Source organism: Mustela erminea, chromosome 5 (genome assembly GCF_009829155.1).
Source record: "Mustela erminea isolate mMusErm1 chromosome 5, mMusErm1.Pri, whole genome shotgun sequence".
Lineage (NCBI taxonomy): Eukaryota > Metazoa > Chordata > Mammalia > Carnivora > Mustelidae > Mustela > Mustela erminea.
In genome coordinates, this window is record NC_045618.1 from 98,779,595 (window position 1) to 98,794,350 (window position 14,756).

General features: G+C 39.8%; 1 protein-coding gene across 3 annotated transcripts in view; it reads left to right on the forward strand.

Annotated features, from left to right (window-relative positions):
- The window catches only part of KLHDC1 (kelch domain containing 1), a 51,326-nt gene that overhangs the window by 34,625 nt on the left and 1,945 nt on the right, over positions 1–14,756 (forward strand). For 2 of the 3 annotated variants that reach the window (XM_032344153.1, XM_032344154.1), the window contains exons 10-12: positions 142–214; positions 5,077–5,161; positions 6,821–6,873. In XM_032344153.1, the coding sequence (XP_032200044.1) occupies positions 142–214; positions 5,077–5,161; positions 6,821–6,873 (211 nt within the window). Of the gene's footprint in view, positions 1–141; positions 215–3,963; positions 4,030–5,076; positions 5,162–6,820; positions 6,874–14,756 lie in introns of all 3 variants that reach the window. The other variant, XR_004285970.1, reaches the window with a different exon arrangement.

Below are 14,756 nucleotides of genomic sequence, written 5' to 3' on the forward strand. Positions count from 1 at the left end.
ATATCTCTGAAAATTTTTGTGAGAAGATATATATACACACAATAAAAGACAGTTGTATAAATATAGCATGATAAATTTGGGAAAAAGTTTAAATTTTATACTAAAGACCTAATCTTACTTTCTAAACTGTCATAATTGCAGGTGACGGTTGGATTTATAATGTCATAACAAATGGTTGGAAACAACTTACACACTTACCTAAAACAAGACCCAGGTAACTCTAGAAGTTACTGACTAGTAAAATAGTTAAGAATTTCTGAAGTATTAAAATATAGCACTGATTTTATAGTGTTTGACATTAAAATTGTAAATAATCAAGAAAGATATCTTTCAAATAAGCTAGATGTTACCTAAGTAGTTATCATTTTAATTATGTCTGATTGTTAGATATGGTCTATTCTGTTTTCATCCATGTTTGCATACTTAAAAATGTTACTTTTATGTAAATGTAATCTTGCCTGATAATATGAAAGGCTAAGAAATTGGAAGTATCATATAATGTTAATATTTTTGATAAGTAGACAAGGATGAGGTTGGCTTTAGTAGTTATTTGTTTTTAGAAGAGGTTTTTTGCAATTTAATTAGAAAATTACTTTAATGTTGATCAAATAGATGGCAGATTATTATTTTAATTAACTGATGTAGTCATTAATATAATTTTTTTTAAAAAAGACATGTAAATTATTTGTCGTATATTATAGAGTAAAAGTTGTAGAAACAATGTATGATCATACTACAATTGATCCTTGACAACACAAGTTTGAATTGCATGGATCCACTTACTACATACATTTTTTTTTAATAAACACAGTACTATAAATGTATTTTCCATATGAGTTTCTTAATAACATTCTCTTTTTTAAAAATGTGAGTAATTGACACACAATGTTACATTAGTCTCAGGGGTATAACATGGTGATTCAACAGCTCTATACATTAACCTATGCTCACCACAGTTGTAGGTGCCATCTGTCACTACGCAATGCTACTACAGTGTCACTGACTGTATTCCCATGCTGTACCTTTTATTCCTACGATTTACTCATCCATAACTGGAAGCCTGTATCTCCCAATCCCCTTCATCTGTTTTGCCCATCCTCCCCACTCCCTTTTCCTCTCTCAGTCATCACTTTGTTCTCTGTATTTGTAGGTCTGATTTTGCTTTTTATGTATTTATTCATTTTTTATAATGTTTTTTTTCTCTAGCTTACTTTATTGTAAGAATACATAATACATATACATATTACATATGTATATTACATACAAAATATGTATTAATTGGATTTATGCTATTGTAAGGCATAATACATATTACATATTACATACATATTACATACAAAATATGTATTAATTGGATTTATGCTATTGGTAAGGCTTCAGGGCAACAGTTAACTATTAGTACTTAAGTTTTGAGGAGCCAAAAATCGTATGTCAATCTTCAGTTCTGGGGGGTATCACTGCCCCAACCCCTGTGTTGTTCAGGGGTCAACTGTACAAAGAAAACCATATTAGAATTGTAATACTTTTTTTTCTAATTTGAGAGAATAGTATAATAAAAATAAATTCTTAGGAAATTCAGAGTCAACACATTACAATCATTACAGTTAGTAATAGATTTTACTCTTTTGCATGCCATGTATTTCAGAAAATTTTTTGCTATAGATTATGTATACAAGTGTCAAGTTAACTCAGTCGTGTGCATTTCAGAAGTTTAATAAATGACAAGTAACTTACTTGAGATAAAGGCATAAAGGAATTTGTATATCTTTCAGTGTCTATATTTATATTAATATGCATAAAACAGAGTTTATCATAATTACATACATGATTCTTATATTTTCATGTGTAAAAATTCATTGAAATGTATTATTTTAGCAATTTCAATCTTTTGAAATGCATTTTTTAACTTAAAGAGTTGTATATTAAGATATGGGAACCCAGTGTTCTAGTCCTTGCTCAGCTACTACTTAGCTCTTTGGCTTTGAGAAAGTCACTTAAAGAAACTGAGCATTAATTTCTTCATCCTGCGAAATGAGGGAGTTGGACTAGAAAAGCTCTTAGTTCTCTTTCAGTTGTTTGAATGTATGACTGCAGTAATTTTGGACCAAAATGTTAGTAAGAATATGTTTAATTTTTAAATTGCTCCTATTTTATAACTCAATCCTTAATAAGTATTTAGAGCAACACAACTATTATTAATAATGATATTAGTTAGAACTGAGCTATGTAAAGAGATTTCTTTGAATTCAGCTGATGTGTCATGTAAATAATATGCTTTATTAGAATGTTTAGGTGATAAGTTTAGAGCAGCTGTGAGAGGACATAAACTATCAGTCTATAGACAAACATCAGGTTGCAAGCTAGATGTCACCAAAATCAAGGCAGGAAAGGCTTTCCAGTGTTCTTCGATGATGAAGTCCAGGCCAGAGTTTCCCTAAGGCAGATAAGACAGAGGCAGATCTATCTTCAGGTATGAGGTGAGGAGGAGAACAGGTGGGATACAGTTTAGTGTAAGGAGAACATATATATGTATATGTATGTGTACTAATTTTTTATGAGTGAGAATTTACTTAACATCTAAATATATTTTGTGCTGTTTCAAGTTATAATTTGAAATGTAAATGGCCCAATTCTCCTCTTGTAATCCTACAGCAGGGTTTCTCAACCTCGGCACAATTGACATTTTGGACCAAATTATTCTTTGTTACTAGGGGTGTCCTATGCCCTGGAGGGTGTTTAGTGGCATTTTTTGCCTTCACCCACTAGAGCCTAGTAGTACTGTGCCCCCCCTCACACACACATCTGGAGTTGTGACAATCAAACTATTTCAGATATTGGCAAATGTCCTTTGGGGGCAAAATCAGCCCTGGTCGAAAACCATCATTTTGTAGCATTGTACTCTCTTCTCCAGGTCGCATCTTAGAGCAAGGCGTGGTTGAAAGGCCATCTTTCTAGCCATATCTAACTGCCTGGATAAATAGCTGTCAGCAAGGACCTTTTTTAATAACATGTCTATAGAAGAAGTCCAACATAGCATCGACTTATGGAGCCTCCAGTACTTCCTGATGGATCCCATGATTGTTGCCGAGGTTACACACGGCCTTCCTCTCCCAGAAATTAAATGTTCCTTGTAGTCCATTTCCTTTATCCAATTCCTCGTCCCCAAGCTCACATCATAATCTGGGTGTCAGTGAAGACTTACATCAATTTATGTTCTAACATATAAGTTGGAGAATTGGGCAGAGCATTTCCGAAACAAAATCCCTTATGACTCAGTTCTATCCTGGGTGCCGAGTGCAACTGTCATTGAATGTGTGAGTGATCGTTTGAGGAAAGTACTTGATGTAGCCAATTGTGCATAATCCTACTGTTTGCACTCGTGGGAGTTAAGTGAAAAGGATGAATGTCCTAAAAATAAGTGATGTGGTAATAAAATAAGTGATAATGTGTAACTGGGGTGTCTGTTGCTTCAATAATTTGGTCTATTAAGGGAAGTCATCAAAATTCAGAGTCAAAGCAATGACTTTGTAAAATTCTCAATTTATCTTCTAAAATTGAGAACTTTACATGTACTTTTTTGTCCTGAGATTTAGAGCACCCCAAAGTACTGAATTTTATCAAACATATGTTTATGCTTTTTAAATTATGTGAAATTGGAGATGACTATGAACTATCAGACCATTTCTGAAAGAACATTAGATGCTCTACTCCTACGAAATAACTTATTTAATAATTGAATAAATTATAGTGTTTTTTTGCATTTCCTTTTGTTAATTAGAGTTTTTGACCCCCCCACTGGATGCAGGATACCATATTTAGGCATTTTTAAGGAGAAGCATATAATTAGATTTCCCAAGTTGCAGTGGTGTGCTGGTAAAGGCTTAAATGACTGCTTTCCAGGAAAAACAAAACAAAAAGCCCTAATTTGTAGTATTTGCTGGTGCCCACCATGGCCAATTTCAGGCTCCCACTGAGATGGCACTGAACGTGGATTTGGACAGAGACAGCAGACTTGGTTTCACCGAGCCGGTAAGCTCCTTCCAGCACACCACTGGCAAGTTTTGATCTAAGGACCTCACGTGTGACCTTTAGAAGATCCACACATCAGATAATTAAAGTAGTATATAGAGCAGTTTCTGTCGTAAGTCAGATTATAAAATAAACATGGAAATCTTCAAAGGTGCTAACCAGGGAGGGTAACCGAGCTGGTTTGTTTGGGTATTTGGATGATTCCTGGAGATTTTGAACCTGTGCTTAAGGCCCTGAAAGAATGACTTATCATCTTAAGCATAAGAAATGGGGTGAGCAAAAGCCTACAGACAGATAAGCTTTTCTCTTAGGGGATGCAAATAATGAACTTGGGAGGAAGAGAGGGTTCATTGCAGGGGGAGGGGCCAAGAATTAAGAATTATGAGAAAAAGAAATAATTGTTGATCATATATATGAGGCTGAGAAAAATGGCACAGTTGCTTCCTGATCAGGACATTTCCGTGGTTAAAAACATTTCAGAAATATTATTTAACAGCCAAGTGTAGCTGAGAGAGACTAGAGACAGAAAAATAAGGAACAATTCTGGTATTCTGTGCCCAGAGTGATAAGTAGTGTGACAGTGTTAGCGTGAAGGGATGGCCAACTTGGGTTTGTTAGGGGATGGGGAACAGAGAACAGGAAAGAAAAGCCAAAAATGATGAAAACAGGAACGTGGCAGATAATAATAAGAAAATTAGGGAAAAGTTCCATTTTTCAGCAATAGGATGATCAGTTCCTTTTTAATTAATTTTATTTCACTGATAATAACTATAAGATAAAGAGGCTAGAAAAAAGTTGGGGGATATAATAGAAAAGAATTATTAGGGGTCATCTCCTTAATTGATGTGATGTAATGAGAATTTAATGCTTTAGTGATTCTAGAGGAATCTTCAAAATCTCTTTTAGGATATGCCAAAAGTTCAAATTCAATCATGCCCATTTTGAAATAGATTAAATGTGAAGTTGTGCAGTTTAAAATTGATTTATATGTCATATATAGTTTCCTTCTTCATAGTATTTTACTCTGCTTATAATTTTCAATTATAGGTTATGGCATACAGCCTGTTTGGGGAAAGAAAATGAAATAATGGTATTTGGTGGGAGCAAAGATGATTTACTTTCCTTGGATACAGTAAGAAAATTTCACATCTAACTATTTCCTCTGAGTGGTTTTGTTTTTCTAACTAAATGGCTATTCAGCAGAATTGTTGATATTCCCACATTGCCAAATATAGGAGAATATGAAATGTTACTTGGTAGTGTGATTAATCTTCAGAATGAGTAGCTTTTGTGAAGTATTTCAGGATATTTTGAGTTAACAAATCAAACTCATTAGTTTGACTAATGACAAACCTCATTAGCCAAGAGCTTTTAAAAGGTTACCTTCTTTTCCTGAGTCTCACGATAGTATGGGTGTTTGCAATTTTATTAGATTAAAATGTTTCCAAGTTATAATTGATATTTCATAAGAATATATATAATGTATACGTAAACTACTAAGTATAGTAGTAAGTCCCCATGAAATTGGTACCTCACCTAATAACTGGAAAATTAATGCTAACTTCTCCCATCAAGAAGAAAGTAGCTTGAAATTTTTAAGTGTACTTTCTTTTTACTTTATGTGTCTTTTGCCACAGCTTTACCCACCTTATATTTAAGAGTAAAGCATTGCAGTTTTAAAATTTGATAAAACTAAGGTCAAATAAATAAATGAAAAGCATTTGGAGAGTATTGTTCTTTCACTCCTTTCACCTTGGGAATTTCAGAGTAAGGTGGCCACGCTCCTATTGTGTTGTGATGGGACAGCAGCTCAGGACTGGTTGCTCTGGTTTGTGTAGGACATCTGGGAACAGCGGGACTCAGAACTGGCAGGGACAGGAGGCACCAGCCAGAATCTAGCCATTTTGGTGCCAGCACTCTCCCTGACATCTTTCTAGACATAGTTATCTCCAGAATTGTGCCTGCCAAGTGGCGGACCCTGAAATGAGCTGGCTTCTCTCCAGGGGATTTGGTTTACTTTACAGTTTTGAAGCCTCCAATTTGAACGTTTCATACCTTGAAAGTCTGAGAACTTTCTTTGGGTGAGAATTCAGTGTTTCAACAAAAGATTAAAACCACGACTTTGCATTTAATTGAAAAGCGAATTTTGTGGTTTGTCTTCTTTTTCTTGGCACTAGAAATTGGTAGGATACAGAGTTTATCATTAAAACAGGAATCCTGATTAAAATCATGATCATAAATTATGAATTTCTGAAGGCTTATTTGAAAGGATTAGGGACATTTTTCTGTTGATTCTTCCACATTAACTTTTAGATGAGAGAATCATTATTCAAAAAATCTTCTGGGATCTGAGATTTCCAAATGAAGAATTCCCAGGGACTCCTGGGACCATTTGGAAAATAGAGACAAGATAAAGAGATTTTAAAGTAAGAGTCATTTGGAAGAGAAAAGTTATCCTTAAAAACAAAAAAGCTTGAAAATCACTACTTTTCTCATTTTGAGCTCATTGTTCTAAGAGAAAAACATGTATCTGAATTTTAAATTTGCAGTTGTATATGTTGTGGTTAGGTAAAAACTTGGTCACTGAGAAATGGTAGCGGCCTACCAAAGTTTGTGTGGCTAGCAAGTGTGTGTATATGTATGGTTTGTGTGTGTGTGTGTATGAATAACTAGGGGGAGAGATTTATTTGTGCTTATAATTTCTTTTACATTTACAAAATAAAAATATTAAATTATTAATGCATTTTTATTCTTTTAAAAACCTTGATAATTCTTTTTTTATGTTGATTAGGGCCACTGTAATGATTTATTGATCTTTCAAACACAGCCTTATTCACTATTCAGGTAAGTAAATTCATTATATATATATATGCTATATACAAATATACATATATATAAAGGAAGATGAAAGAAATTATCATATCTTATTAGTATATGCTATATATATAAAATAAATATTAATATATTATATTAAGGTATAATAGCATGTAATTATATGCTATTAAGATACGATAAGTAGGGGGTGCCTGGGTGGCTCAGTGGGTTAAAGCCTCTGCCTTCGGCTCAGGTCATGATCTCAGGTTGCTGGGATTGAGCCCTACATTGGGCTCTCTGCTCAGTGGGGAGCCTGCTTCCCCTTCTCTCTCTGCCTGCCTCTATCTACTTGTAATTTCTGTCTGTCAAATAAATAAATATTTTTTAAAAAAAGATATGATATGTATATGCCATTAAGATATGATAATTTCTTTCATCTTCCTTTTTGAGAAGTGTGATAACTTTTCAAGTAGTTTATGATTTGAATTTAGGAAAATGTTTATATCTTCCTAAAAGTATAATCAAACTTACAATAGTGAACCATACACCAATGTGATTTTTAAAAATTAAAATATATAGTACAAGCATATTTTTTATATGGGAATATTAAACTTACTATATTTCCTTGATTCTAAGCCTGAAATATTTCATATTTTAACTTTTCTGAAATCAGAGTGTATCCAATAATAGACACACATATATATGCAATTAATTTAGTAGAATTTCTCTCTCTCTCTCTTTTTTTTTTTAACACCAAAGCTGTTATTAAATTGGTGGTGTGACTTACGATGTCTTCGCTCATACATTCTTGCTTTAAAAGGAGTATATACGAGGTTTAGTTGGAAGATAGTGAAAAAAATCCCATTTCTTGGGGTGCCTGAGTGGCTCAGTGGGTTAAACCCTCTGCCTTCAGCTCACATCATGATCCCAGGGTCCTGGGATCCAGCCCTTCGTTGAGCTCTCTGCTTAGTGGGGAGCCTGCTTCCCCCCCTCTCTCTGCCTGCTTCTCTGCCTACCTGTGATCTCTCTCTCTCTCTGTCAAATAAATAAATAAAATCTTTTAAAGAAAAAAATCCCATTTCTTCTTGTGAGGGTCAGGAGGAAGGATTTGAGTGAAGTAGAAGTTGCTCAGTGACCAAGTTTGTTCCGTTTTTGTTTTGCTTTTTAAAGATTTTATTTATTTGAGAGAGAGAGAGAGAGAGACCAACCCCTCCTTCTATTACTGCAATGGTTCCTTCTGTGACTGCATGTTATATAATCTCATAGGGAACTTCAAAAAGTATTAATGCCTGTGTTCCCCGCCCATGTGTTATGATTTAATTTGTCTGGGGCATGGCCTGAACTTAGGAATTTTTGGAAGACCCCAACATAGTTCTTTTTTTTTTTTTTAAAGATTTTATTTATTCATTTGACAGACAGATCTCAAGTAGGCAGAGAGGCAGAGAGGCAAGAGAGAGAGGAGGAAGCAGGCTCCCCACCGAGCAGAGAGCCTGATGCGGGGCTCGATCCCAGGACCCTGAGATCATGGCCTGAGCTGAAGGCAGAGGCTTCACCTACTGAGCCACCTAGGTGCCCCATAGTTCTAAAGTGCAGATGTCATGATTATACTGTCTTGTATTGTTACTTAACTTTTGCTGTGAACATAACTACTTTCACTAAGTAGATTGTAAGTTCTTTATACGCAGGGACCAAACAATATAGTATTCAAGTGCCTGCCATGGGAAGGCTCTATACTATGAAGTGAAAAGTCATGCTCTTTCCCTTAAATTGCTAGTAATATAGAAGGCAGGTGTTCAACAACTGTAAAAGAAAAATAAAATTGTTTTAAGAGAAGCATATACGAAGTTAATAGGACTACTGACAAAGAAGACCTTCTACCTATGTGGTTAAGATGGTGAGGGCTAGGGGAATCTTGGCAGAAGAGGAAAAGTTTGAGACAGTTTGCTACAAACAAGCAGTGCAAGGGTGTTAGTACAAGATACACAAATATATATGTCCTGAAAACTGAATTCTTGAGCGTTCCTAGACATATGCATGAGGTAGGGAGTTGGACAAGAAATCAGAAACCTTATATCATCTAGAGCCTTTGTGTTTCATGCAGATGAGTTTACATTATCTTGTGGGAGATCAAGAACCACTGAAAAATTTGGAGCAGAGGAATGAGATGATCATATTACAAATAAGCAAGCTCCTTTGAGAACAATGTGGATAAGAGATTAGAGGGTTATATGACTGTGTAAGGAAAGTTAATAGAGTCTTACAGGGGTCAAACACCAAGTGTGGGACTGATCTTGAAAGTGGCCATGGGGCTGGAGAAGGGATGGAGGTAGAATGGGCTTGGTAGGAAAAGAAGAGGGAAAAATTAGTAATAGGGAGTCTATGAAGATGCGTTTGAGTATGAAGGTGGGATGGCTTAGAAAGATGAATTTGGTTTGGGACCTTTTGAGCTTGAAGTACTTATGGCATCTTTAATGGAGCTATTCATTAACTAGATAAGTATATGGAGAGATATCTGTGATAGACATAAAGAATCATTGGAGGATAGGGACTCTCGGGTGGCTCAGTTGGTTAAGCATCCAACTCGTGATCTCAGCTCAGGTCCTCATGTCAGAGTCATGAGTTCAAGCCCCATGTTGGTGCAGGGAGCCTACTTTTAAAAAAAAATCATGGGGTGCCTGGGTGGCTCAATCAGTTAAGCACCTGCCTTTGGCTCAGGTCATGATCCCAGTGTACTGGAATCAAGTCCCACATCTGGCACTCTGCTCAGTGGGGAGCCTGCTTCTCCCTCTGCCTGCCACTCTGCCTACTAGTGCGTACTCTCTCTGTCAAATAAGTAAATAAAATCCTAAAAAAAAAAAAAAAAAGAATCACTGAATTATAAATGGGCATGTGCTAGCTCTGCCCAAAAAGAATTTTAAGAGTAAGGATGAAGCCAACAGGGTACCTGGGTGGCTCAGTGGGTTAAAGCCTCTGCCTTTGGCTCAGGTCATGATCTCAGGGTCCTGGGATAGAGTCCCACGTCGGGCTCTCTGATCTGCAGGGAACCTACTTCCTCCTCCTCTGTCTCTCTCTCTGCCTGCCTCTCTGCCTACTTGTGATCTCTGTCTGTCAAATAAATAAATAAAATCTAAAAAAAAAAAAAAAAAGGATGAAGCTAACAACTGAGCGCTAAGAACTCAACATCTGAGGAGTTAGAGGAAAAGAGGCACAAGAGAATAACCAGGGAAGTGAAAGGTGAACCAGGAGATACTGCCAGGAGATACTGGAAATGAGAAATGAAAAACGGAGGGAGGAAAGAACTGAAGACAGAGAGACTACTAACTGTAAAGAGGTCACAGAATATCTGGATCTAAAAGTGCTGTGGTGTTTGGCCATGATCACAAGGATCATTTCTCCCAAGCAGCACCAAGGCTACAGGAAGAGTGAGGAGCGCGTTGACCCTTGAACAGCACATGTCTGAGGTGCGCAGGTTCACTTGTACACAGGCTTTTCCCCATAAATCCACACAACACTGTAAATGTGTTTTCTCTTCCCTAGGATTTTCTCTTTTTTAAGATTTTATTTATTTGAGGGATGCCTGGGTGGCTCAGTTGGTTAAGCAGCTGCCTTCAAATCTCAGGTCATGATCCCAGAGTCCTGGGATTGAGTCCCACATCCGGCTCCTTGCTCGGCAGGGAGCCTTCTGCGCCCTCTGCCTCTGCCTGCCACTCTGTCTGCCTGTGCTCGCTTTCCTTCTCTCTCTCTGACTAATAAATACACAAAATCTTTTTTAAAAAAAAAGATTTTATGTATTTGAGACAGAATGAGCAGTGGAAAGGGTCAGAGGGAGAGCGGGAGAAGCAGATTTTCCACTGAGCAGGGAGTGGATGCGGAACTTTATCTCCATAACCTGAGTGGAAGGCAGATGTTTAACCCACTGAGCCACCCAGGCGCCCTTCCCTTTTTTTTTTTTTTTTTTTTTTTTAAGATTTTACTTATTTATCAGAGAGAGAGAGACACACAGCGAGAGAAGGAACACAAGCAGGGGGAGTGAGAGAGGGAGAAGCAGGCTTCCCGGCTGAGCAAGGAGCCTGATGTGGGGCTCGACCCCAGGAACCCTTGGATCATGACCTGAGCTGAAGATAGACGCTTAAGGACTGAGCCGCCCAGGCGCCCCTTCCTAGGATTTTCTTAGTAACATTTCTTTTTTCCCCGTTTCCTTTATTGTAAGAATACAGTATATAACATATAACATACAAAATGTATATTAACTGAGTATGTTATCCATAAAGTTTCCAGTCAACAGTAGGCTATTAGTAATTAAGTTTGGGGGGAGTCAAAAGTTATGTGTGGATTTTCTGCTGCATGGGACCTGGGTGCCCCTAACCCTGTCGCTGTTGAAAGGTGACTGTATTTGTTCATATGCTGGGAAGCAGCAGCCAGTTGTTGGAAGCGCAAGAAAATGAAGGAAAAATTGTCAGAGCAGGGTCTAGAGAAGATGGATTTTAGTCAGCAGCTAACTGAATTAGTTGTTGAGGAAAGAATGCTTTAAAATGAGGGAAGTAGGAATATAAAGGCAGAGGAATTTGTTGGCTGGGGCGTGGGGGACAGGGCGCTGAGAAAGTTGTAGTTGGCAGTGAGGTCGTCGGGGAAGGAGGAGAGGGGACATACGAAGGTAAGAGGCGCGGGGAAGACTGGAGATCCCTTCCGCGGTGGCTTGGGGAAGGTGAGGGGGGTGAGGACCCCCTCACACAGCCGAGCACTCGCGGCCCCGCCGAGGCTGAAGAGAACGGGCCGGGAGGGCAGGTCAGCCCACGCAGGCTCCGCTGCAGCCGCACTAGGCTGCGGGGTGGGCCGCGCGGGAAGGACGGGGCGCCAGTCCGCCCCTGTGGGAGCTGAGTGTCACCGAGGCCCGGGGGGCGAGGGGTCCAGTTGCGGGCCAGAGCGCGAAGTGCAGACGCACTGGGCGGGCAGCAAAAGGAGGTAAAGCCGGGGGCGCCTGGGTGGTTAAGCCTCTGCCTTCGGCTCAGGTGGCGATCTCAGGGTCTTGCGATCGAGCCTCGCCTCGGGCTCTCTGCGCAGCGGGGAGCCTGCTCCCTCCGGTCTCTCTGCAGGAGAGGGTGGACGTGGAAGATCTCGGAGGAGGCTCTGTCCTGAGTGAGGTTCGGAAGACCAAACGGGTTTTCCACACGAAGTCCGCAGGGACGGGGAGAAGCAATCGGTTAACAGAGGCGAGCCCGGCCGGCGGAGGGACGGGGCCGCGGAGGAGCGCGAGCAGCGGCCGCAGCCCCTGGACGGCGCTCGCCGAGGCGCGGGCGGGCTGCGCTCCTCTCCCGAAGGCTGCGCGGAGCCGCGGCCGGGAGAGCAGTTAGAGCGAGGAAGCCGGCGCGGGCAGGGTGTTGGCCGTGTGGCCGCTGCTCCAGAACGCACGGAGCTCGGATGGGCGGGGAGCGGTGGTGGGGAAGAGGCCCCGGCGGAGAGACGCGGGAAACCGGGAGCGCAGGCGCCGGCGCCGGCGTTGGAGGCTAGGACGGAGGCGGCTCCCCGCGGGCTTCTCCGGGGCACCCTCCGCCCCAGCACTGCATCTCCCTGAGGCCAGCACCGGAGCTCGACTGCAAAAGGGGCGCCTGGCTCGCTCAGGTCGGTGGAGCCCCGACTCTTGACCTTGGCTTTGTGAGTTGGAGCCCCACCTCGGGGGTGGAGGTGACTTTTAAAAAGTCTTCGTTTTAAAAGCCTTGAATCTAAAACTAAACCAGCGGGAATTGAGTGGCTTAGTGTGAGGCATATCCACCACAACCTGCCGCCAGCAGCGCAGCCAGAGCCCTCTCTTTATTTTAAAAATTTCAGTCAGAAGACATTAGCACTTACGGTGTTGAGACAGTGGGGGAAAGAAAGACGGCTAGGATGGATGCGCCGCGGTTCCTCCTCTCAGAGAACTGACATGATCTGATGGATCTGGGGGATCCTGCTCATCGTACACGCACGCCGTTACATACATAGTTTTAAAATACCTGTTATTTATTCTGATAAAAAATAAAATGTGTCTACCAAGAAAACTCATACAATATGAAAAAATATATGGTTAAAAAAAAAGCTGTTAGCTACAATCATCATTGTTAGCAGTTTGATGTTTCTCCTTCCACACTTTAAAATGAAAAATGTTGTTGATTTAACCATGCTAAGAAGTCCCTCAAACCTTAGCGAAAGCAGTATACACAGGGTGTGTGTGTGTGTGCGCACTCACTTGAGTATAAAGGGTCAGATTATGCATCCTGTTTATAGTCTGCTTTTGAAACTCAGATTGTGGGCATATTTTATGTAGATATATAATCATTCAGTGAGTTACAGATTTACATTTATGTTTGTAATGGCTATACAGTATTCTATTTCGTGGAAGTTATAATTTACTTACTAGTCTATTTATATGTATTCAGGATATCTAAAATTTGGAGCTATTATAAAAATCATGTGTATAATATTCTTGTATATGCTTTTGGAAAACTTGCATATCTTCTCAGGAGGAAATTCCTACAAAGGATGTTGGTGGATCAAGGCAAATGCACATTTTACACTGTGATGCCCTTAGACAAACTGCAGATTCCTTACCATGATGTTCCCAGCCTCCATGGATCTCTGTACCTCATTTCTTCGCATGTCCCCTGACCCTTCATACTCTGCCAGAGCTATATTTGAACCTCTCAGTTGCAGTTTCTGTAATAAATCTTATTTCTCATTTCTAGGGCTTTGCAGGTGTGGTTCCTCTATCATGGAATTCTTTTATTTGTTGAGACCCTCAGGGTCTCAGCTTGGACGTCCCATCTGGAAGGTTTTCCTTGCTGCAGTTGTCCTGGTTATTCTTCCTCTCTGAGTCCCCTAGAATCCTGTACCTGGCATGGAAATTTCATGTTATCCTAGTCACAACATTGTTTATCTTCACTAAATTGTAATCTCCTTGGAAGGGGAAATAGTCGGGGGCACCTGGGTGGCTCAGTCACTTAAGCATCTGCCTTTGGCTCAGGTCATGATCCCAGGGTTCTGGTATGGAGCCCCAGCATCAGGCTTCCTGCTCAGGGAATCTGCTTCTCCCTCTCTGTCTGCTCCTTCCCTTCTCCCTTTATGCTTTCTCTCTGTGTTTCAAATAAATAAAATCTTTAAAAAAAAAAAAAGTTGAAATGGGGGTTTCCTCAAAATTGGGCTTCCTCTTCCTAAGTTGTGTACACAAATTAATACTTGTTGTGTCAGTGAATGAATAGTAATGACGGAGTCCATCTCCTTATCTGACTCTCCACTCCACCTCCCCATGGTCGTGGTAGGGGTGCAGGAGTTCTTGTGTTACCAGAGTGGCTAAGTTAAGTTTAAGTCAAGTGTAGGATTTGTGTCATTTGCTTTTCATTCTCCTTAGAGTTGTCACAGGGTAGAGAAAAAAGGCTTCATGAAAGTAAGGAAGAAGATTGAAATATCTAGAGTGTAAGTCCTTATAAAATTACAACTGGGGTTAACTATAGCAGAATCAAATGAATCTATCTTTAAAAGGTTTTAAAAAGATTTACTTATCTTTTTGATTAAAAGTTTATCTATTGGGGCACCTGGGTGGCTCAGTGGGTTAAAGCCTCTGCCTTAGGCTCAGGTCATGATCCCAGGGTACTGGGATCGAGCCCCACATCGGGCTCTCTGCTCAGCAGGGAGCCTGCTTCCTCTCTCTCTCTGCCTGCCTCTCTGCCTACTTGTGATCTGTCAAATAAATAAATAAAATCTTAAAAAGAAAAGTTTATCCATTGAAATAGATGCTTTCTTGATAGTTCTCAAGCAGGTTTCTCTTGGTTTTAAAATATGAAATCCTCTTCAACATAGCTGAAGATAAAAAGGGAACTGTATTTGGAAGAACACACTATCTAAGAGAATCAAAGGCAACAAGTGAACGGGGTACCCAGAAA